The sequence below is a fragment of the Poecilia latipinna genome, unplaced genomic scaffold (genome assembly GCF_001443285.1).
Source record: "Poecilia latipinna isolate Pla-1442-1.1 unplaced genomic scaffold, P_latipinna-1.0 Scaffold369, whole genome shotgun sequence".
NCBI lineage: Eukaryota > Metazoa > Chordata > Actinopteri > Cyprinodontiformes > Poeciliidae > Poecilia > Poecilia latipinna.
The window spans coordinates 375,329-397,378 of NW_015112985.1; the positions used below are offsets into that span (position 1 = coordinate 375,329).

Here is a 22,050-nt window from a genome sequence, read left to right on the forward strand (position 1 = left end):
AAAGCTTTGGGTTTTTTTTTTTTTTTTTTTTTTTTTTAGTTTTGCCCCTTCACCTCCGTCCTTTTCCAAGCCAGCAGGTTCTCTGTGGTCAGCTGGTGCGTCCGCCTCATGGCCTCCAGCTCGCGCTCGTAATACTCCTGAGCCTTGGCCAGCTTGGCCTCGTACTCCTCCACCAGACGGACCTTATCCTTCGTCAGCTCCTCCACCCTCTCCATCAAAGCCTCCACCTACACACGGAGTGGGTGAAGTGGAAAGAAAATCTGTTTGTTGTACTCCGGCGTGCCAGTAGCTCCAGGCTGCCAGAATGCAATCGGAGATTTGCTGCAACTAAACCGGAAAACATTTGAGGTCTGCCCACTGTTTTATTTCCGCCTAAATGCTTTTTAAGGCATGTGATAAAACGAGGCGAGATAAGAAAAATGGAATGACATGCATAAAAACGAAAGGTCTATGATCAAAATTACAACCACTTTTAGTTGACATTATGCTCGTAAAACAACAGCAGCACCAGTAACACTGTCGGGTTTTTTTTTTTTTTTTTTTTTTTTTTTCAGTTTTCATTAAAAAACAAAAGAAAAAAAAAATCCTCAAAAACAGCAATTCCAGCTAAATAATAACTAAGCGTAGGATCTTCGGACTGAGCCAAGCCAATCAAGAATGTGGCTCCTTATAACTGCACACCTAGCTTCCTGTGTCTCATAGTCGTGGCCCACCTCTTGTCTATGCAGCTCGGCCAGTTTCTCCTGGTCCTCGGCAGAGGTGGCGCTGTGGTTCTGCTGGTTGTTGCGGAGCTCCTCCACCTCGTGTCGGTGGGTGGCCCTCAGCTCGTCCAGCGCTCGCCGCTTATCTGCCTCAAACTGGGCCTGAGCCTGGCTGAACACCCGAAGCTTCTCCTCAAAATCGCGGCGCATCTCTTCCACCTATTGAAACCACGAAACATGATCTATTCTGTTTGGACTGTCACTGACGGCCAAGAGAAACAAGAAGGTTAAAGCCCTCTGTGGGCCATGAGTGCATGCAGGGTCCTCAGTTTTCACACCGCTCGAGATTTTCCACAATTTCCCCAGATTGAAACCATAAAACCATGCTAATGCTTGTCAGTATCGACAAGCTCAATGACAACCATAAACATACAGCCAGAGATACAATGAAATAGTTTAGATCAGAGAATATTTATGCACTAGAATGGCCTAGTCAAAGTAAAATAAAAACCAAAAAGTCGAAGCATCAGTGGAAAAACTGGGTAATAGATTTTCGTAGATGCTCTCCATCCAATCTGACTAAGTTTGAGTCAAAAACTTTCAATCTCCAGATGTGCAAAGCTGATAGAGTACGAAAGATTGCAGCAAAAGATGATTCTACAAAGTATTGACTTTGTAGGGCTGAATACTATATAGATTTTGCACATTTTTCATGTCCAAAATCCAGTTTTAGTCCTTTATAGTGATTTCAAAATACAAAAAGGAAGGAACAGAAGTAAGAAAAGAAACAGAAAGGAAGAAAGGGAACAAGAAAAAGGGCACAGAGAGGCACAGGGAAGGAGAGAAATGACAGATCGAAGGGAGGTAGTGCACAAGAAAGGAAGGAAGAGAAGCAGGAAAAAAGGAAGGGAGGATGAAAAAAAGGACAGATGGAACAGAGGTAGGAAGAGAGAAGCAGTAGCAGACAAGGACAGAAAGACAACAAAGGAACTAAATAAAAACTTAAAAATGAATGAACAAGAGGAAGGACATAACCAAGGAATCGAGAAGGGAAGGATGAAAGAAAGGACACAACATTTAGACAAGTGAATAGGGAATATAGTGTAGGAATCCAAATACTTTTCCAAAATGTATTTATATTTCCACACTTATCAAGACCAAAAGAATAGACTTCCAGTCCAGGAACATCAAGTAATGCACTCTCTCACATGTTTCGTTTGCAAAAAAATAAAACAATAATAAAAATAGTTATGTGGTATATTGTTTAGTAGCAACACATGAAATCCTACAAAAAAAAAAAAAAAAAACCTCATTGAAGTTGTGGAAAAAGAGGGAAAGTTCAAGCAGTGTGAAACATTTTGAAAGCTGCTCCGCGGCCCTACCTGCTTCCTTCACGATCTAAATGAAAAACATGTAAAAATATAACATGTGATGTAATGCTTTGTGACCGGAGCAGGCTGGTTCCGGTCCATGAAGCTCTGATGAAGTACAAGACGAACACTGCTGCCGCCAACGCAGTGACAGTGAACTGAGCCTACTCAGCCTCACCAGAGTACAGTTAAATCATCCGTTTATTCCAATTGTCATCAGACCAAACAATATGACTGTTTTGCTGGTGGCGTGATATGACATATGATATGATGTGATAGTTCTTGCTTTTTATTCTCGTCCACTTTTGCGCAATTTTCACAACCAGTCATCGGTCTTAACTAGTTTATTTTTTTTTTAAGTTGCTGGAGTAAATGAATCCAAAACAAACTTCCACTTCCTGCCTGAAGTATTGTGTAAACAAACGCTCTGAAAATTATGCAAATTTGCTCAAAGCAACAATTCAGTTTTAGGAGTCATACAAGTAATTAAAAAAAGAACAAAAAGAAAGAGGAATCAAGCAGCAAAGGGAGAGATCAAAGCTGCCTGTGATATGCCATGCTTGTTTTCTGGGGCGCTTATGTTTCTTTACTGACTTTTGGCTCTTTCGTAGTTAAAATATTTCATTAAGGGTTACATAATGGCTCATTAGGACTTTTGAAAATACAGGAAGTAAAGTGTGGAACAGCATGACTTCTTTTTTTTTATTACTTTCTCTCTGATTATTAGTAAATATCTGAAGTTATCTTAACTTGATAGGGGCCGAACATAACATTTGTCAATTACAAATCCTTCTTTTAAAGTGGTTTTTAGGCACTATTCTAATTTCCTGAATGTGTGAATTTGGGTTTTTTATTACCTGTAAGCCATAAACACCAAAATAAGAGAAATAAATGTGTCACGTTGTGTGTAATGAATCGACATTCTAGTTTATAATTATCACTGGCAGTCAGTTTGTTTACACATCTTTATCAGCAGAGCCAATGAAAGTTAGTGGTGCTATTTCTGCAAACCAAAGAGTTGGCACTCTGTGCAATAACAGCTCATCTTTGTACGATTTGTGCTTTTTTTTTTTCTTTCTTTTTGTTGCCAATTCAAATTGCGCTGGTGCTGGAATGCACTTTACTCAGCTTTAGCATTGCTATGATTTTTAAGCATGAATAACACGGCAAAATCCTTCTTCACACTTTGCAGCCTCAAGGTTTCACTACGTTCTTGAATCTTCTTTAAAAGGTCGTACCTCTCTGCTCATGGAAACCACTCTCTGGGTATGCTGGGCCTCGGTGCAGAGCTGCGAGTCCTCCATCCTCTGCCTGTACATCTCAAACTCTGCCAAGGCCTGGCGATAAAAAAAAAAAAAAAAGAGAGATCAGCCGATGTAACGGACACGAGCGTGAAGGTTTATGTATGCGAAGCCGTAGGCGCCGGCGGCATTCAGTGACCTGTCTCTTCATGTGGTCGTGCAGTTCCACAGATTCCTCCAGACTGGCCAGCCGCCGCCTCAGGTCCGCTTCGTCCGCCATTTTGCTCTTGTACTGCATGATCTTGTCTCTGGTTTCTGTCACTATGTGTTGGACCTGAGCAAAAGCAAACGGAATTTGCTTTGACGTAGCTGGCACAACTCACAGAAAAAAAAAAAATCGGGCAATAAGAAATAAATATAATTAAAGAAGCAACACGCAGGACGTGTCACCTTAATGAAATGTTTGCAGCGGAGAAAAGCCTCTTCTTGAAAACATTGAAGTTTCAGAACAAATTACATAAACACCATATTTCTTGGTGAACTTGAAGCTTCTCTTGGGAGTAAATCCTAATAAAAACGAACATTTAAACAACTCTCAAAAAGCCTTAGCTTCTGCGCTCCTTTAATAAAACTAAAGTGTTTGAGGCAAACCACTGCAGACAGTCGCCTGTGTGTTACATTTTATTGGCTTAGGGTTGATTCTGGACTCTCTACACTGATAAAATGAGATTTATGAGTGAACAGTCATACAGAGGAAGATGTTACTGCAGCTATTGTGTTGTAGTAGGTGACATTTAAACAAAACGCCTGAGGCAATATGAGGTGAACTGCATGTATGCTCCGTCAGAACTGGCTAGTATCTGGGACAGCATGTGATTGAATCCAAGATAAATTACTTCCATTTGAAAATAAACTAAAAATAAAAAAATAAAAAAAAACACTGAACACGGATCAGTGTCATGATCCGTGTTTCTGTGTATTTATTTTAAGGTTTTTCTGTGTTCAGTTTCTGTCCCGAGTCTCTGTTGTTTCTGCGTCTTCCCCGTTGATTTACCCTCCCTGTGTATTTAGTCCCACCTGTTGTCTTTGTCTCTTGTCGGATCCTTGTCGTATGTCGTTTGTCTGCCTGCCATCACAGTTGAACTGTAAAGTCCTGTGTTGGTTTAGCTCTCTTATTCAGTCCTCAGTTTTTCAGTTGCTACCGGTAACTAGCTGTGTGCTAACTCTCTGCCTGTGTTGGACTGTGCTTGAGCTCTCTTTATTAAATCATCATCATCATCTGGGTCTCGGCGTTCGTTCTCACCACCACCAAAACACCCCATGACAGGCAGCATGATGCTGCCGCCACCATGTTTCACTGTCGTCACTGTCGGTATGATCTTTTGCTGAAAATAGCAGATGTTTGGTGGCAATAACGTTTAGGATTTGTGGTACGAAAGTTCTGGCTTCCAGACAAAAACAAATGATTTTTTTTTACCTCATTTTAATTACAGTCTCAATATCATAATTAGCTTGTTTTATTTAGATTAATTTCTTAATATCAGTATCTGTAAGATAGCTCTCAAGCTTGTTTGCTCCAAATGACTCAACTTTTCTTTGAGTAATTCAATATTAGAAAGTTACAGTTCTGTGAAATAGCACACACAAACACACACACACTTAGAGGAGACTGGAAAGTTTACCTCGTCCTCGTGGGCTTCTTTCAGAGACTCGATTTCCTCCTCGTGTTCGTCGTTCTTGGTGTTGAGCGCATAAATGACCTAGAGGCAGAAGGAGATGACAGCATGGAGATGGGAACGAAAGCTCTTATTAACAGCTTCAATATAGGATCGATAGTTGTACAGAGAAGGAGGAGGAGGGGAAAAAAGAAGATCAACTGCGCAAAAATCAATACCAATAACATCAGTGAAAGAGACAAACATGTTCCAGACTGTAGGCAGACAAAGCTTTACCTCACTAAGTGATGTAAAATAAAACCCAACATTTTTCTCTGAGTTTCTCTCCATTCCTTTTGGAAAAAATGTGGACTTTTCACCACCAATCAGATTGACGTGACTCAATCAAGTCACCATCATGACAAAACATGAGAAATTCGTCCCCGGCACAAGCTCCAATATGGATGCAGGATATCCCCTCCTCTTCCTGCTGCACTCTCCACACGCAGGCTTAAGTGAATAACATCTTGTCAGTCATGCTTGCGCTCGCTCTCAGGAATATAAGCAGGTTTTTATGAGTGCTGGAGGTAAATGATATGCAGAAGCTTTAAAACGCTTAAGCCCCAGCAAATTGAAGCCCCCGGGAGAGCAGCTAATGTTCGGTCACGGTCAGCTGAAACGCGGACCTGTCGGAACCGGACAGCCCAAAATTTGCTCCAGTAACAGGTGAAGTTAGAAAGGGTTTCACTTGAACATACTGTACGACATGCATTAGACAGGCTTGTGATGTCCTCCAGAGAAGAAAGATGAATGACTTTCTGACATTTAACGCTACTTTTAAATCGACGCGGCAGTGGCAGTTTCTGAGACGACGCAATACATCAATACTTCGACGTGTAATCGCTTTTGAAGAAACGGTCGCAAGTTCTCCATCCAGATCTAAAGTCTCTAATGAATGAAAACAACAAGCTGACACCAGATGGGCGCCATCTTTCAACCCGTAACGCTACATCGCTGTAGGTTATAAATGCAGGCATCTACTTTATGACCATTAATTTTTTCCCTGTTGTTTAAGGAGTTTGAGGACTTGCAAAAAAGTCCAAAGAAAACATCTTTACCTCTACAGTCTTAAAGGGACAGAAAGCAGTGGATCAACAGCCTATAAACTTTTACACATATAGTCTCAGCATCCAGAGCAGACAGATTTCTGCTGATGTGGATTTCCTGCTCGAATGTTCTTCTTCAGTGGTGAGTGGTGGATCGGCTCACTAGAGGAACTGAAGGTGGATTTTCTCCTCTCCTTGACTCAGAGCTCGGATTCCCAGCATTGGAAATGTTCCTTCAATTATACATGATTATTTTAATGACGCTGGCGTGCCTGCTGCTTTCATCTCCGGCTCCTCACTCTCCCCGTGCTTTCATCCTTTTATCTCTCCCTCTTTTTGTTCTTTATCTCTCTCTCTCTTTCTACTTTGTTTCACCATCTCAGAGGAATGGAGGCACCTTGCAGTAGTGTTTGGGCTAAAGCTGGCTTTGCATAAATATTCTCCCGCAATCTCTCAATTCAAGTGCAATTAAATCCTGTTAGAGAGTGAAATATATTCCTGATAAACGCCGCTCAACAAATAATCATTTGGCAAAGCCGTCAAACATCCCCTGCTATCCTAAACGCCGCTGTTGACTGAACTCGTTATCCTGAGCTCAGACGTCGGTGTAGCGGAAGAGTTCAATGTGAATATAGAAAACCATTTGGATTCGTGCTCTGGACTTCATTTTTTTGAGCAAATTTTCATCTTGTCCTTAAATGTAATTGAGAAAAAAAACAGCACAAAAGAATGAAAACAATTACCGTATGTTCTGAAAGAAATTCTCCATAGAACAAAGAAGAAGAGTTGTCTGAAAAACTATCATATTCACCATAGTGGAACCAAATCGGATTTTACAGTATCTGCCAGACACACCTTAGCTTTCCCTCTAGGTGAAAACAACCGTGATGAAAGTGGCAGCTGGAGAAAAGGTCATTGTATTTGGTTTATGAAGACAATGCCAGTGAGTTTTTTTTCCACATCTCTCTTATAAACATAAATCAGGAACTTTGTTTTTCCATTTTGGCTGGAGTTTCTACAGGAAACGTGTCATCAGAGGCTTAAAACATCAAACATTTTTCCCAGGGAATACGACTCAAAGAGTCCAAAGTCCAGCTCGGACGCAGTGCCTCGTGATTTCTTTGCGTATATTTTAGTAGAAAAATCCCCAAGAAATGACAGAAACTGGCAGACAGAAGACTGAGATTTTGTATTTTCATCCCCATCTGGTGCTGACTGACACATTGGTAATGGAGTAAGTCAAGGCTCAGCAATCTTTTCAATTCAAAGAGCTACAATTGTCGCCACTGCTGTGAAATGAAATTTGCCCGGCGATGCAAGGGGAATTTAAAAATAAGCACTAAATGAAATGTTTAAATATGAAAAGTAATAAAATTAAACTAAAACTGACATCTGTTTTCAGATTTTTAAAAAAAAAAAACAAAGCAAAAAAAAAAAAAAAAACAGTCATGTAACTTTGAGAGAGAAAAACAGATCAAAACAGATAGCTTTGTGATAGAAATCTCTTCAGAGTGCTTTTTAATAGATTATGACACTACAAATCAACTAGGCCTCTCATTAAAAGCAGCCGATAGCATATTCCCATCCAATGTGTCGATAATAAATTGGATTTAGCGTCGTGCTACTTTTATCAGGATCTAGATGTCAAGTACAGAGCTGCTCTGCGCAGGATGGATGAGGCTGAATAAGGAAAATGACAACAGCTCACCGAGGAGGGAGGCTTCTGAGGCCACAGTCAGCGGCTATTGATTGAGCTCGAGAGAAATGGCAGAAATGTCGAGGAGAAGAACAACTGCAGCATGTGGCTCTAATGTAACTCTACGTCTGTGCTCTCATTGTTTTCAGAGGATTAACATCATATTCAGTAATTAAAGGATTAATGAAAGCCCGTTTCTCAGGGGGAGATGCCTGTTGGTCCCATGTATTCATGCACCAGATCATGGACATTTTTTTTGCTACATACAGCAAACTTCTGACACTAAAAGCGCTTTTAGACTGAAATGCATCACATAGCGAATCAGGAATTTCTCCAAAATGTTGCTTTCTGTTGTCCAGTATTTCAAAACCTTCAGCTCAAGACACTGCATGTCCCGCTTTGCTGCTCCAGTGGAAACCACAGGTGCAAGCCACCTAGATATGAAGTTGAAAGATGTGGACAAAAGCTGAAGAACAGAAATCTTCATTGAGATTTCAGTTTTTGCCATAACTGGGGATCCCCTACCAAGAAAAATCAAACTCACACTGGGAATTGTGAGTGTAAAACAGAAATAAAACGTCCTAATACATGGAAAGTAGTTCAAGTGGTCGTGTGACGACATTGCTGCTTCAGGATCTGAACAATTTGTTGTAATTTTGAAATAAAAAATCTGAAGAGGACCATCTAACAATCAGATGGTGATCTTAAGCTCGCCTAATTCAAAACACAAGTCCAACAGAATGTTTTTTAAAGTAGCCTAGTCAAAGCCCAAACTTAAATCTGCTGCGGCGTGTGATCAAGTAGAACACTCAAGCCCAAAAACCATTCAATGTCACTAAATGAAAACAGTTCTGCAACAAACAGCAGTAAATCTGACAGTTCTTTTACTGAAAACGAAGCAATGTAAGGAGTTTATTATTAAACATTTTAATCAGTTGGAGGCTTTTCCCAGTTGAACTTCCTTTTAACTGTTTGGAAACATGTGGAAAGCATCCAGACAAGAAGCGATTTTAGTCCCACCATCATCACACAAGTGTCAATTTTCATCTTTTGTGCCGCTACCCCGACACTAATCCTTGATCGTCATCCCCATGCCCGCTCAGGGTTTATAATATCACCATAACTGTTATGTAAAACTCCCGTTTTCTACTCCTGCTCTTGTCTCTCCTGGTGCAACGCCATCACACCAGGAGCCCCGAAGCTCTAAAACGGAGCTGCCACCTTGAATCTCATACTATCCCTGCATCCTCCAATGGTTTTCAGGTGGAGACAACAAAGAAGCAGCTCAGCCCCTGCAGCCCCTCCATTGATTACATAATTCAGATCGGTCCTCCTGGCTTTGGAGGAGAACCACACACAGGTTAAACAGGGATATGGCAGCAGCTGAAGTCACAAGAAATATTTGCATCAATGGTTTATTGATTAGATGGAACGTGATTAGAGTAAGCTATGATGTGCTGATGTGCACAAATTTAGGTTTACTCCTGGATTGTGTTGCACCAATTTCAAAATTAACAAATAGACACCAATTAAAATCTCAGTCTTATTCGTGAAGCTTAATGCAGAAACATGGAAATATGCTTTTCAAAACTGACGCATATTGCAGAGTTATGATGTTTACATAGCTTCATAACTGTAGAAGACCATGTTTACAAATAGCATTGCATCCCACACCAGTACTACTCCATCTACATCCCCACCTGCTCTAAATGACTTAACCACTACACCCTACGTCATCCATTCACTTCCACACACCTTTGTTAGCTGGGCGATCTTCTTGCTCATCTTCAGATGCAGGTCTGGGGTGTATTCCAGCGTTAAGCTGCCGTCGTAAAACATGCCGGACCCTGTTGGAGACTGGGTGTATTTGCTGTTGCTAGTCGAGGTGTTGTACGGAGGCTGCCAGCCTGCCCCCGTCGCCATTTTCGCCGGGAATAAAGCCAAGTGCGACGGTGTGAATTATAGTAAGATGGAGCGGGAGCCGCCACACGCGTCCAGTCCTCCCATTGTTGTCGCGTCTGCGGAGATAATCTTTCTGCTTCAGAGAGGAGGAAACGAGCTCGGGACGGGCAGAGCGGCGCGAGACCGCTCCGTCGCACGCATCATCAGCGGGCGCGAGCGGCTGGAGTGATGAGGGGGAGGCGGAGACGCGCGCCAGATGCTGGTCCAATAGCGCGCGCTCAAGGCCAGATGACTTACATCAAAACAAAGTATTTTGAAAAATATATTTGTCACTTCCTTTATGGGCTAAAATACAAAATATTAAAGCCAAAAGCTAAAAACAATAAAAATTAAATAGGTCAATTGTTTCAAAAAGAAAATATATTTCGTTTAAAAAAAAAAGAGCTAATAGATACAATTTTTGATAAATCTGTAAATTAATCGTGTCCAAAGTAAGCATGTCAGTGTTCTTTAGAGAGAGGCCTTCTATTGAGCCATGACTGTGCTGAACAAAATTTTGAGAATGCAATTAAAATACCAACAGAATAAGTTTGAAAATTGGCTATTATGGTTTTTGTCAATTTGTCAAATATATCATGTATAAAGTAAAAATAAATATAAATAAGCATAAAATAAATATAAAATATATCAATCTCCTGAGGAAAATCAGTTGAAACTTATATTTTCTCTAATTAAACTAAAATAAGTTAAAAAAAAATCATAATAAATAGATTTATTTTGTGAGTACAAGGGAATTTTTTTCTTTTTCTAAATGTGGAGAATAAAGTTTAACCAGGCAGAATAATCACATAAAAATAAATGAGAATAAAATATGAGTAGGCTCAAACAGTGCGCTGCAGCGTCGATCAATCCTACACTGACCTCTACTGGTAGAAAGTTTCAACTACAAAAAGAGATCAGATTTTTATTTTTCCAATTAGGAAAAAAAAAAGGTGAAAGATACTGTTGAACTGCAGACTGTTGTTTAACTTTCTTATTTTTCCATTTCAGCAAATTCATCTTTTTGATTTTTTGAATATACACCATCTTTTTTACTTTGAATTTTAATATGCCGTCTGTAAAAGTTTTAATACTCCTTCAACTTTTTTTTTTTATGTTTACACGCAAACAACCTCAAGCATACTTTATTCAGATCTTCTGTAATATACCAACACAAAGTAACTGATAGTTTTTAAGTTGACTTTATGTTTCTAGTTGACAGAATTTGGGTAGAACAGCTTACATGTTCGACTTTTTAACCCAAATACTTAACTAATACAAAACAATCTTCCACTTGCTTGGTCCTGATAGTTAAACATAGTGATTTAATAGTTAGACATCACTTTTGGTAGTGACTATGGAATAAATATTTAAAAGGCTTGCCATACATTGAGCTCTCCACCTCTACATTTGTTTCAATTGTGCGTTATTCCCTGCAGATGGCAGTACATCCTTGCCAATACAACTTATGGGCTGCAGATGCCATGAAGAGGAGCAAAATAACGAGAATCTGTTGAGCAAATCTATTTTTATTTTAACCTACGAGCATCCAATTTTCCTCACCGCTGTATATTCACCCATGACGCTGAGCCTGGTCTCCATCTTCTATCCCCCATTTGATAGGCCTGTCCTTCATGAGGAAGTCACCTTTGACCCGCAAGACGTCCGTCATCCTCTAAGGTGCTTTTTCTTAATTCTCACAGCCGCTGCAGGTCTGTAGCAGGTGTAGACGGTTCAACTTAGCATCTGCCTTGTTTGAAGAACTGACTTTGTCACATGACTGTGTCTGTACATGGATATTAACATTCTTTTGAACATTCAAGTGTGACAAAAGCGCAAAAAAGAAGAAATCTACAAAGCAGACAATACTTGTTCACAGCGCAGCATGAGTCGATGTGTCTACATCTCAGCATGTAATGAGAAAAGCAGTCAGTGACGGCAAATCTAACTCGCCGTTTGCCTTTGAAAGTGATTGAAACAGAAGTTCACTTAGGCTGGTTTCCTCTCCGAGAGACATATGGGAATCCCAAAGTAGCTAAAGTGCAGCAGGTGTGAAAACTTTAGAGCCTTGATGTTCCAGACACTCTGAAGTGATGACAAAGTGATGCTTTTGTTATATAAGAGACGTTCTAAGTCAAGCGGGGATTCCCACATGAGTTTTTCTTACGAAAACGGATGAAGGTTCTGGTCAGTCCAAACCAGCCATGGGCTGAGATGAAAGAAATAAGTCAGTTTTATGGTATTTACACTGAAACTTAAAAATAAATGTGCTGTAAACTTGTTTTATTTTTTCTTGTAGGTGAAAGAAATGTAGGACCAGCTGACTAGAAATGATCTTGTCAGCTGAAACCAAAAGGAAAATGCTGTGTCATGCTCAAAATAAAATCCATAGGCAAAGAAATATATAATCTGGATCCTCACTACCTCTGCTTGGTTAAAAATATATAAATTAAATACATTTTATTGTCAAAGAGAAGAATTTATGTCATAAAAGGCTGGTTACCAAAGGTCTCATTTCATTTGAAGATGAGCACAATCTAAATACAAATGTAAACACTATTGGTACGGATGAACTGAAGATACTTTTTCTTTAATCAATTGAGACAAGATCTGCCCTCCCACATCGACCTTCTGATGACATCACATAAGGCATAAACCAACTAATCGCAGTCTGTTTCAATATGTCCTTTTGTATCCTACTTGAATTTTTCCTTCTTTAATAAAGTGTTTAATTAAAGTCCTCCGTCGGAGAGGTTTATTTGGATTCTGTTGTGCAGCAGGAAAACGTTGAGTGGCAACCCTGAATGGTTTTCAAGGAAATCAGGCAACAATAAACCACATGGAAGTGTTTTGTGAAGAGCACCAAGCAGCATACTGGAAATGGTAAAGTTTATCATCAAAGGTCTTTTTTGCAGCCTTTTTGAGTCAAATCGCAATAAAACACTTATAGAAATCTGGTTGGTGTCTGCAATTAAGACGAGAGGTCCCGATGTTTCCTGCAGAACGGCTGTCTTATCTGCTACTTCTGCCAAAAAGTGATCGCCTGGCAGAAACTCTATATATTATGCTGCACAATGAACCCAACCCTACCAGGTGGGTCCATGCGGCGCTGCCATCCGAGTCAACTGCAGAGGGAAGAAGCAGGAAAGAAAATCGGATGCTTCACGCCGAGGTGCACCTGGAAGGGAAATGGAAAGCTTCAGAATCGACATCAAAATCAACCAGCTGGTCAACCTGGGTAAACGTAAAACAGAAGTATTAGATTTATTTATTTAATGTTTCTCTGGGGAATAAAAATTCCCCTAGAGAAACAACCAACCTTGTGGCTTTGTCAACAAATCTCAACAATGATTATCATGAGTTCAGTTCCTCACAGAATTTAGATGCCGTTCTTGTTTTTTTTTGTGTGTGTGTTTTTTTTGCCAGGTGTTCTCAAAGTAAACATTATTGACAATATTATTTTTACCTTTTTGTCAAGGATTAAAAATGAAAAGATAAATAAAAAAACAAAGTAGCTACAACTTTTATTCATCTTGATCAGTGGAGTTACTTGTCGCCAGCTAGTTTTCCAACTAAAGTTGTGTTTTCAGAAAATCAACCCTCTTCCATGGCCAGCTCAGAACTAAATCTTGTTAGAAAAAAATAAAATAAAATATAAAGTTGTATAAAGAATTAACAGCACATGTGCCACTTGTGATTTTGTAAAAAAAATAAAATAATTTCTGAAAGTGGGATTTAACCGAGTGACTGTGGATCTCATTTCAGTCCCATCCATCCTCACTTGTTTGCAGCTTTTCTTTTCCTGATATGCTGCATGTTCTTATTCAGATCACCTGTTTCCTCTCACCCATCCCATATGTTTTCATGGGGTCATAATCCCTGAGATTACAGGTCAAGCAGCACAATATGGAAACATGTCCATATCATGATACCTAAACTGGAAGCTCTCCTTGGAGTGACTCTGAAAACACCTACGTGAAAATTTAACATTAATACATAACGCATATTTCAGTCGTTAATTGCAAAATTGATTTCATCTTGAGGAATCTTTTTAATATGCCAAATCCTGACTGAGTTGCTCGTTTTGTTCTGGAAGTGGCAAATTCAGCAGCTTCAAGTGTGAAACGCGACAGACTGAGATGGTAGTATTTTATTATTATTATTATGATGATGATGATGATGATGATGAAACTTTCATCAGCATTCACCAGGAGATTAAAGAATGGGAGGTGAGGAAAAGACTGAATTTCAAAGAGACAGAAATATGGGGGAGGGGGGAGAAGAAAAAAAGGAGAAAGGAAAAGCTTTTTCAGTCAGCATGCAGCGGAGGGCGAATGTTTGGAGTGAAGAAAGTGTTTGAGCTGCAAAGGAGGAGAGGAAGAGAGAGGCAAAGGGGGAGGTGAGAGGGGTGGATTTGCAGCACATCCGTGCGTAAATGTGACCATCTTCGCCGCGGTCCCTCCATCCCTCCATCCCCTCCGTCCTCGCCCCCCTTCACCTGCCTCCAGCGGCTCCATCTCTCCGCCTCTGCCAGCCGGGATCACCCGCGCGGTGCTCGGCGGAAACAACCACGGACCGTGGAGTCCCGGCTGTCTCGGCTCGGCGCCCTCCTCCAGGGCTTGGGAGGAGCGCCGGGGAACTCCTCCAGGTTCCTGCCGGGCTTCGTGACCACGGCCGCGGAGAGCCATGGCTCGGAGCGCAGGGAGAGACGCGGCTCGACGCGCTCCCGGATGCCGGTGATGCGGGGTCTGATTGCGCCTCAGAACACCTTCCTGGACACCATCGCCACTCGGTTCGATGGGACCCGTGAGTGCACCAATCTCTGTGTTTCAGTGCGAAGCCGCCTTTTCTATCACTTTAGGGGACTTCTTTTATTTCTGCTCTTGGTCAGGTTTGATTTATTGTAGAAATATGAAGCTCTGCCAAAAATTACTTACTGATTTGGGAAATAAATAATGGTGAATTAATTCAAAGAAGTAAACTAGTGTAGGTCTAGTTGCTAATGAAGACTCCTACTTATGCTTGCAGCAAAGAAGTTGTGAATTTAAAAAAAAATGGACACAAGAAGTGCTAAGTGACCCGTCTAATTTACAAGGATTTTCACAAAAGATTAAAAAATATAGAATGGGGAGTAGTAATCATATATTTTTCAACATTTAAGCTACCAACATCAACTCAATTCATAGCAGTTGCATGTGATAAACCAACATAAAGCAGTGGAGAAGTGAAGAAGGCTGTTTTTGCAAATAAAAATCTGTAAAGTGTGGCATGCATATACCTCTAGAGAGAATCCAGTGCAACCAACTATTCCAACTTATCTTTATTTAAATAAACACTGTTCATGCATATTATAATTCCTTGTTTGTGCACACTCTTTTCGCCAACAAAGGCGGTAGCCTAATTAATAATTAAAGTCCAAACTTGTGTAATTTAAAAGCCGTGAGACAAGCTAGAGGAGGAACAAGACAGCAAAATGAAAGTGTTGTTAGATTAACGAGGAAAACATGGTGGCAGAAGCATCATGACAGCCAGCAGGAAAACAACCATAATCCATGGAACTGCTTAGGTCCAAGCATTTAGAATGGTCCAATCAAAATCTGGATCTAAGGTCAATTATGCATTACTTTGTGTTAGTCTGTCTCATCAAATTCAAATTATGTTCAACTACTGTCATAATAAATTCAGTAGACTACAAACCTAACGTATAAGATCCAACACAATCCATACAAACAGACCAGTCACTGAGATAAGGCAGAAAACAACAAGAGAAATATGGTTTAAATTTTGCCTTCGGAATCAGAATAAACAGAGATTTTCTCACCAGAACACGTTTGAGGCTCTGCAGCCTGGTGACTCTATTGAAGTCTTTACCTTTTAAAATTGAGAGCAAGTTTGTTCCCCCCCCCCCCCCCCCCAAAAAAAAAAAAAAAAAAAAAAGCTCAATTCAGTGGAAAAACCAGGTCATCACTTTTGCTATGCAAATGTATGGTCTCCTGACAGCATCTGGTGGTGAGAATACATTCAGCTCCTGCATAATGCACTACCGTCCTTTTAATCTATAGTGGTAATGAATGCAGATTTGTAATTTATTCAAAGGTGTACGCTGAAATGTTTGAACGTGACAACTGTCCGTCATGCTTCCACACAGCGCCGCTTTTAATCCACATCCAAACATGCCAGTCAGTCGGTCGGTTGTCAGGGCAGGACAGGTAGGGGGTGTGGGAAAGTGAAATTGACTGTCAGGCTCCGATTAGCAGCTTGTTCCCACTTCTGTCGCTGTGATGTGTGTCATTTTTCACAGATTGCATAATTTCCTGTCCGATCTGGCGATGTCCTGACTCCAGTTTTCATCGACTTTCAATCAGCCTTCGCCGCAGAGTCGGCCGCAAGCCTCGGCTGTACGCTTCCCGCCGGCTTCGAACATCTGCAGACTTACATCTTCCACCGATTCCTCTCGGTCAGATTATCCGCGGAGCTAAATTTCCAAGTCTCGCCAAAGACTTGGAAAGTCTCGGTTCCAAAAATAACAATGATCGGTGTTAGAGAGCAGATTTGAATCAATACGATGGGGGCGGGGTGGGGAGGTCATTCATTAACACCGCCAAACATCTCTCATCCAAATACTATTCACCTGGTTTGCTCCCGCTGCAAATCCCAGCTCATCCCTCTGAGTATTAACCCCACATTTAGTGTAAAGAGACTCCTGTCAATCAATATGCAAACCGTCATTGTTTCAGTTTAAGCGTCTTACATAACGAAGTCCTTAAGGCGCATGCCAACAATCATGGAGGCGCTCCGTTCTGAAATGGAGATCCAAACCAAAGGAAATGTATAATTATGTATTTATATACAAGATAAACATTGCTGGTGGGGATATCTGCAAGAATTATGCTTAGAGAATAATCAATAATCACTACCCGCTGTTTCTGCATTGATCATAGTTAAATAGTTTTATCAATTATTAATTTACATCCTACATCTGTCTTCTGTGCTCATTGTTGATGGTGGCAGTTTGTCTTTATTAGCAATTGCTAAGCTTAAGCTGAGTAAGATTTATCAACAGTTTCATAAACTTTGCAACCTGAGCAATTTTAAAAGCTTCATTTAGTTAATTGTGTCAAAATAGTTTGGGATACCAACCATGGTATCGAAAAGTTACAAGTTTGGGAATTTAAACCCACAAGTCTTCCTAATTCAGTTCAATTCATTCGATTAAAATCGTATCTGGATCGTCACAATCCGTTTTCTTTCCTCCTCGATTCCTGGTGACGTAGATGTGGCTTGAGCCTCACATCTGCAGTCAGCTGCAAGCGAAAACCGAAGGAAGCCGTTATCCAGGCTAACCCCGCATCACCCCGAGGGATGAAGTCGTCCCTCGGGACAGACTGCAGGTGTTTTCTGCAGGTAGATAAGTGAGGCTTATTTTTTATTCCCAAGAGCCCGCGGAGAAGGCTGCTGATAATTTGGCTCTTACCTCCTCCGATTCATTTGGATTCCTCCGTAATGTGTATCTCCGCTCTCTCATTTTCAAGTGTTTAATCAGAAAAAAAGGTTTCACTCTGCATTGAGTGGTTGGTGTGCTGATTACCTAAGAGATAAAGTCCTGAAGTGGTGAAGACTAACTTTGACAAAGCGAGTTTGTCACTGTGACTTTGACCATCCCTAAAGTTTGTTTCATCTGCATCCCAAGACCATATAGATTTACATATTTTGGATGCAAATGCAGGCGGGATAAAAACGCAAATGATGTCATTCAAGGTGTCAGTCTGACTTTGTGTTTGGATCAAAAAAAACAGATCAAATCTGTACTGTGTGATACGAATGAGGGTTGAAAAAGTTAGAAAGCTGGACGATGAGGCAGTTAGCAATACCTCAAAAGACTATATCGTCATTTTTGCAACTATTTTTTGTAATTACACTGAGATATGTTTTGAAAAAGTATTTTTTTTTAATTAAAGAAAAGGCACAAAGATACTTTGGTGATGATACTTTTTGAAATGCTGAACTTGGGGATCAAAGCAAAACTAAAATGACGCCCGAGGGTAAAGTAGTGAGAGGAAAATCTCCAAGATCAATTTTAGTTTTGTAGAAACTAAAATTGATCCACTAAGGAGGAGGAAGTCCTGGGAAGCAACAGAGGAGAGCGGTTTGGAGACCTAACACACCAGCAGTCTATGGAGGAATTTAAAAGCACTCTGACACAAGCTGAGTCTGATTGTAATTCACCGAAATGGTGGAAATATGTTATTTCAAAAGATTAAGATTATGAGGATTCTGAAGATGCTTCAACTATTTTACCATCATCTGAAAAATGGGGAACAACAGATTTGCAATGATAACACACACACAAAAAAAGTCCAGCCAGTGGAACACCAACTGTTTGGCTTCTATGCAAACAACTTGCAATTTCTTGAAATAGCGGTTAAACTATGATCCAACTTTGTTCCTTGGTTTTATGTCATGGAAAAGTATAATCAAGTGACCAACAAGATGGTCTTTACATCAAACCGAGTATCAAATTCAAAAATACTTTATTGATCCCAATGGGAAATGAAACTGAACCGCAGACTATGTCATGCTGAGCGACCGTTGCTACCTCTTTTAAATGCACCGTAGTATCTGATGTGCAAAGATTTCCGTACGCTGTGCATATTTGAGATAGCAGCAAAAAGAAGAAAAAACTCACGATTGAAGTCTCTTCCAATGTGCATGATGCAACCCAGGGGCAACCCAACAAGACGAACGCGTAGTTTTACGTCGCTATTTAGGTCGCACATTAGAGATGGAGCGCTGAGGATGAATGCTAACGCAACACATCTCCTGTTAGCGTTAGTAGAATCAAGAGGATTGTTTTGTGCTTGATTTGGAAAGCTAGGGAAACGTTATCATCGAAAAGGCAGCTTGTTTTAAAAATCTCATGAAGAAAGTGAAGCAGTTGCTCTCAAGCTATTGTGATAGTCACTGGAGGAATTTTGGCCCACTCTACTTTACAGAATTCTTGTAATTCAGTCATATTTGAGAGGCTGTTTAGAGGTTAACCTGCTGATCATTGTTGTGTTACATAACCCGCTGGGCTTGAACTGAACGTCACAAACCATCACACCACCACCGGCATGCTTAACTGTCGGCCCATCCCTTGTAAATCTCCCACAAATCATTGATTTTTGCAACTGTTTCTTCCACACGTTTTCCTTCCACTCGATTTTCCATTCATATTCCTGTGAGCAGGCAGCTTATTTTAGCACAGACCTTCTCGCAGGTGGCCTAAACATAACGTTTCTGTATTTTTATTGGTGTTATTTAACCAGAACTTACTGAGAAAGTGAATTTGGGTTATTCAAATTATCATCAAACGTATAACTTTGATGACTGTAACTGTGTGTAATGAAACATATTTGAGTTTCGCTTCAAACTTGAACTGTTCAGTTCTTTGCATCGATTGCGGTCGTGCATTGGGTCAGCCGCGAGTGTTCGGGAGCCTGGCTGTCACAGCCACGGTGTAAGCACCAGGGCTTATCGGGGTTCCCTGAGCTCGGCGGCTGAGCCGTGACGGGGGTTTCGTAGTTCATCTCATCGTTATTACACCTGGATTGCAGTGTGGATGTGACGGGCCCGTCTGGCGCCTGGGGAGAGAGCAGGCGCTGAATCAAAGAAGAAATGATCAGATCCAAAAGCCAGGAGGGAAGTAATGGAGCACCGACAGTGTAACCAGATTTTTTTTTTTTTTTTTTTAAAAAAAAATACATGTTGATTTTTTTTTTTTTTTTTACATTTTGTCAAGCCACAACCAGAACATATAGTATATATTTTTTAGGATTTCACATAGCAGATCAACACATAGTAGTGTAGTTGTGAAATGTGAAAGAAAAGATTCATTGTTTTAGAATGGTTTTCATGTAAAAATCTGAAAGGTGTGGCTTTTGTTTGCTTTTAGCCTAATTTATTTTAATACCCCTATGATGATGGAATTTCATTCTTCATTACAATAAAATCGCAGGTCAACTATGAACATTTGAGCCTGGAAAAATATTGCTCTAAAGAAAACAACAGAAGCTAATTTTAAGACTTTAACATGTTTAACATGGACACTTTGGAGTTATCTGCTACAGACATTTACTGCCCATAATCTCTCAAGAGAAGCCCCATTGTAAAAAAAAAAAAAAAACTGAATAATCTCTTAAAATGCTCTTTTTTTCCTGGCTGAACTACCACATGAAACAGTAATAATTTAGTTGACATATTCTCAAGAATAAAAAAATAAAAAACCAACCATTAAGCCACAATTCAAGCAAAGACTGGGTTACTTTCCCTAAACAATAAAAAGCTCGTCTTTTCTGTCAGTTAATCATCCCAAAAGCACAAGACTTGTTTTTTTTTTCTTTTTTTTCCTGTGCAAAGTGATTCATCCAATCCTATTATGCTCTGTCACACTCTTTAAAGTCTCTGGCGGCGTCATACTTATGGCTCAGAATCACAGCGAGCCTCCGCCCCCCGCTTCATCACACAGCCTCTTGAACAATCAGACAATATTACAGCCTTTCCCCCGTCTAGTTAGCACACCTGGTGGAAATGACACGCTCAAGGAGACGACAACGCTGTCGCTGTTGTCGGCGTAAATCCGTCTGACTCACTGCACTTTGCGTTCTGTGCCAAGTTCCTCTACTGCTTGGAGATCTGTATTATATTTGCAAGATGCGAGCAGTAGATAGGTGCTGGGAAAAAGATTAATAGCACACACAAGAAAATTATTTAAACGAAAGTTTAACTGCTCTATCGGGTGAATCCTACAGGGACGAGTCAGGTCCTTTTGAAATGGGGTTTTGAGGAGAGGATGTCAGCAGTCACCGTTTCATCTGCTGCTACGTCTTCAGATTCGTTTTTTCCTCGAGGCGAAAGATCCAATCCGACTTATTCACGAAGCACGTCTAAAAACAACAAATGTTTGATCAAAGAGTGGTAAATAAAGAGAAACAGTAAAAATAGCAGATGAAGTAGAAACAGACATGAAGCAGTGTTAGGTGCAAGCAAGTCATGCTGTGTGGAACTCTAGGGAAAAAATGATGAGATTTCAAAAAGGATCTAAAAGAAGACATGAAATACAGACCACGATTATCAAGGTATGAGGTAATAAAGGCATAGATGATGCTTTCAAAATCCTGCCGGGACAAATTTTATAAAATATTTGACTTTTGTGTCATATCTAAGGTCCAGTATTTAATTTTTTTATAAGGAAAGAGAAGTTTGGATATTGAACAAATGGATGAATCAAGACCTGTTTTATTTATTTATTTATTTATTTATTTTTAAATCAATGCCTACACTACAGCACTTGTTGCAATACTTATGTTAACAACAACCAGGACACAAGGTGGACAAGTCATTGTCATAGATGAACCCAGACCAAATAAAATCTGAAGGTAAAGAAATATTATAATGGTTAAAACAATAGTCGTTAAAGAAGGTGAAAGGTCAAATCTGACATGTTTGTGTGCACCGCACTGCATTCAGCCTGTTTTTGTTCAAAAGAAAAACCACTTACCATATAACCCATGATCAGCTCCTGTATAAACAATACCATTCACTTTAAACTCTAGGATTACATATTATTTGCTTTTTCATAACTAAAAAATAAAATAAAAATAAAAAAATCACAGATAAAATCTTATTCTAACTTTAGAAGCGCATCACTTACAAGTCGACTTTGTTGCAATGAGCAATTCCCAGGTTACAAAACTTTCTCCTTGCACATGTGCTTCCTTCAGCACTGAGAGGCTGTTTGTCAGACTCATGTTTAGATTAACATTCTTTGTTGATATACAAATCATAAAACTTCATTATCCGCTGTTCATCGTCTCTGCTGATCTCTGCTCTGTCCGCTCGTCTTCTCGCTCCCATCATTTATCCTCCCGCCTGTTCTGCCTGACTTTTTATTGCTCGCATTCTTCAAAGCGAGCGCTCAGGTCCTCCAGATTCATTTACGTTGGGACTTTAATTATCTCCCTCGAAATGGATGCCTTTTGCTGCGTGAGTCATCGGTTTCTCATTGTGTCCTCAGTCCAGATTGTTCCAGTACCTCGGGCTGTCGAGTCGCTCGTCAAAACTGCGGCTTTTTATCACTGCCTGATAACTTTATAGTTGCTCAACAAGCGTGCAATCGTTTTGATTCGCAATCAGCGCCGGTGGGAAACTTTAAAAAATATTGTTGCTTTTGCTCGGACTCTTCCAAACTAAAAAAAAAAAAATCTGCTGAATGTGATTGAGTCGTTCCCATCTAAAGCTGTAAAAAAATGTTTTTACAATTAGAAATATGGAAAATATGTCAACACTGTCCATATTTCTA

At 40.1% G+C, this 22,050-nt stretch overlaps 2 protein-coding genes across 5 annotated transcripts in view; one reads left to right on the forward strand and one right to left on the reverse strand.

Annotated features, from left to right (window-relative positions):
- Nucleotides 1–9,907, reverse strand: part of fam184aa (family with sequence similarity 184 member Aa) — a 41,194-nt gene extending 31,287 nt beyond the window's left edge. For 2 of the 4 annotated variants that reach the window (XM_015036463.1, XM_015036461.1), the window contains exons 1-6: nt 9,525–9,906; nt 4,995–5,072; nt 3,512–3,646; nt 3,310–3,408; nt 714–920; nt 54–227 (exon numbers count right to left, since the gene is read on the reverse strand). In XM_015036463.1, coding sequence (XP_014891949.1) covers nt 54–227; nt 714–920; nt 3,310–3,408; nt 3,512–3,646; nt 4,995–5,072; nt 9,525–9,692 — 861 coding nt within the window. In that variant the 5' untranslated portion in view covers nt 9,693–9,906. Of the gene's footprint in view, nt 1–53; nt 228–713; nt 921–3,309; nt 3,409–3,511; nt 3,647–4,994; nt 5,073–9,524 lie in introns of all 4 variants that reach the window. The other 2 variants (XM_015036460.1, XM_015036462.1) reach the window with 2 other exon arrangements.
- A 4,533-nt stretch (nt 9,908–14,440) lies between these two features.
- The window catches only part of LOC106949908 (potassium voltage-gated channel subfamily H member 3-like), a 54,178-nt gene continuing 46,568 nt past the window's right edge, over nt 14,441–22,050 (forward strand). The window contains exon 1 of the mRNA XM_015036466.1: nt 14,441–14,516. Within this exon, the coding sequence (XP_014891952.1) occupies nt 14,441–14,516 (76 nt within the window). The remainder of the gene's footprint in view (nt 14,517–22,050) is intronic.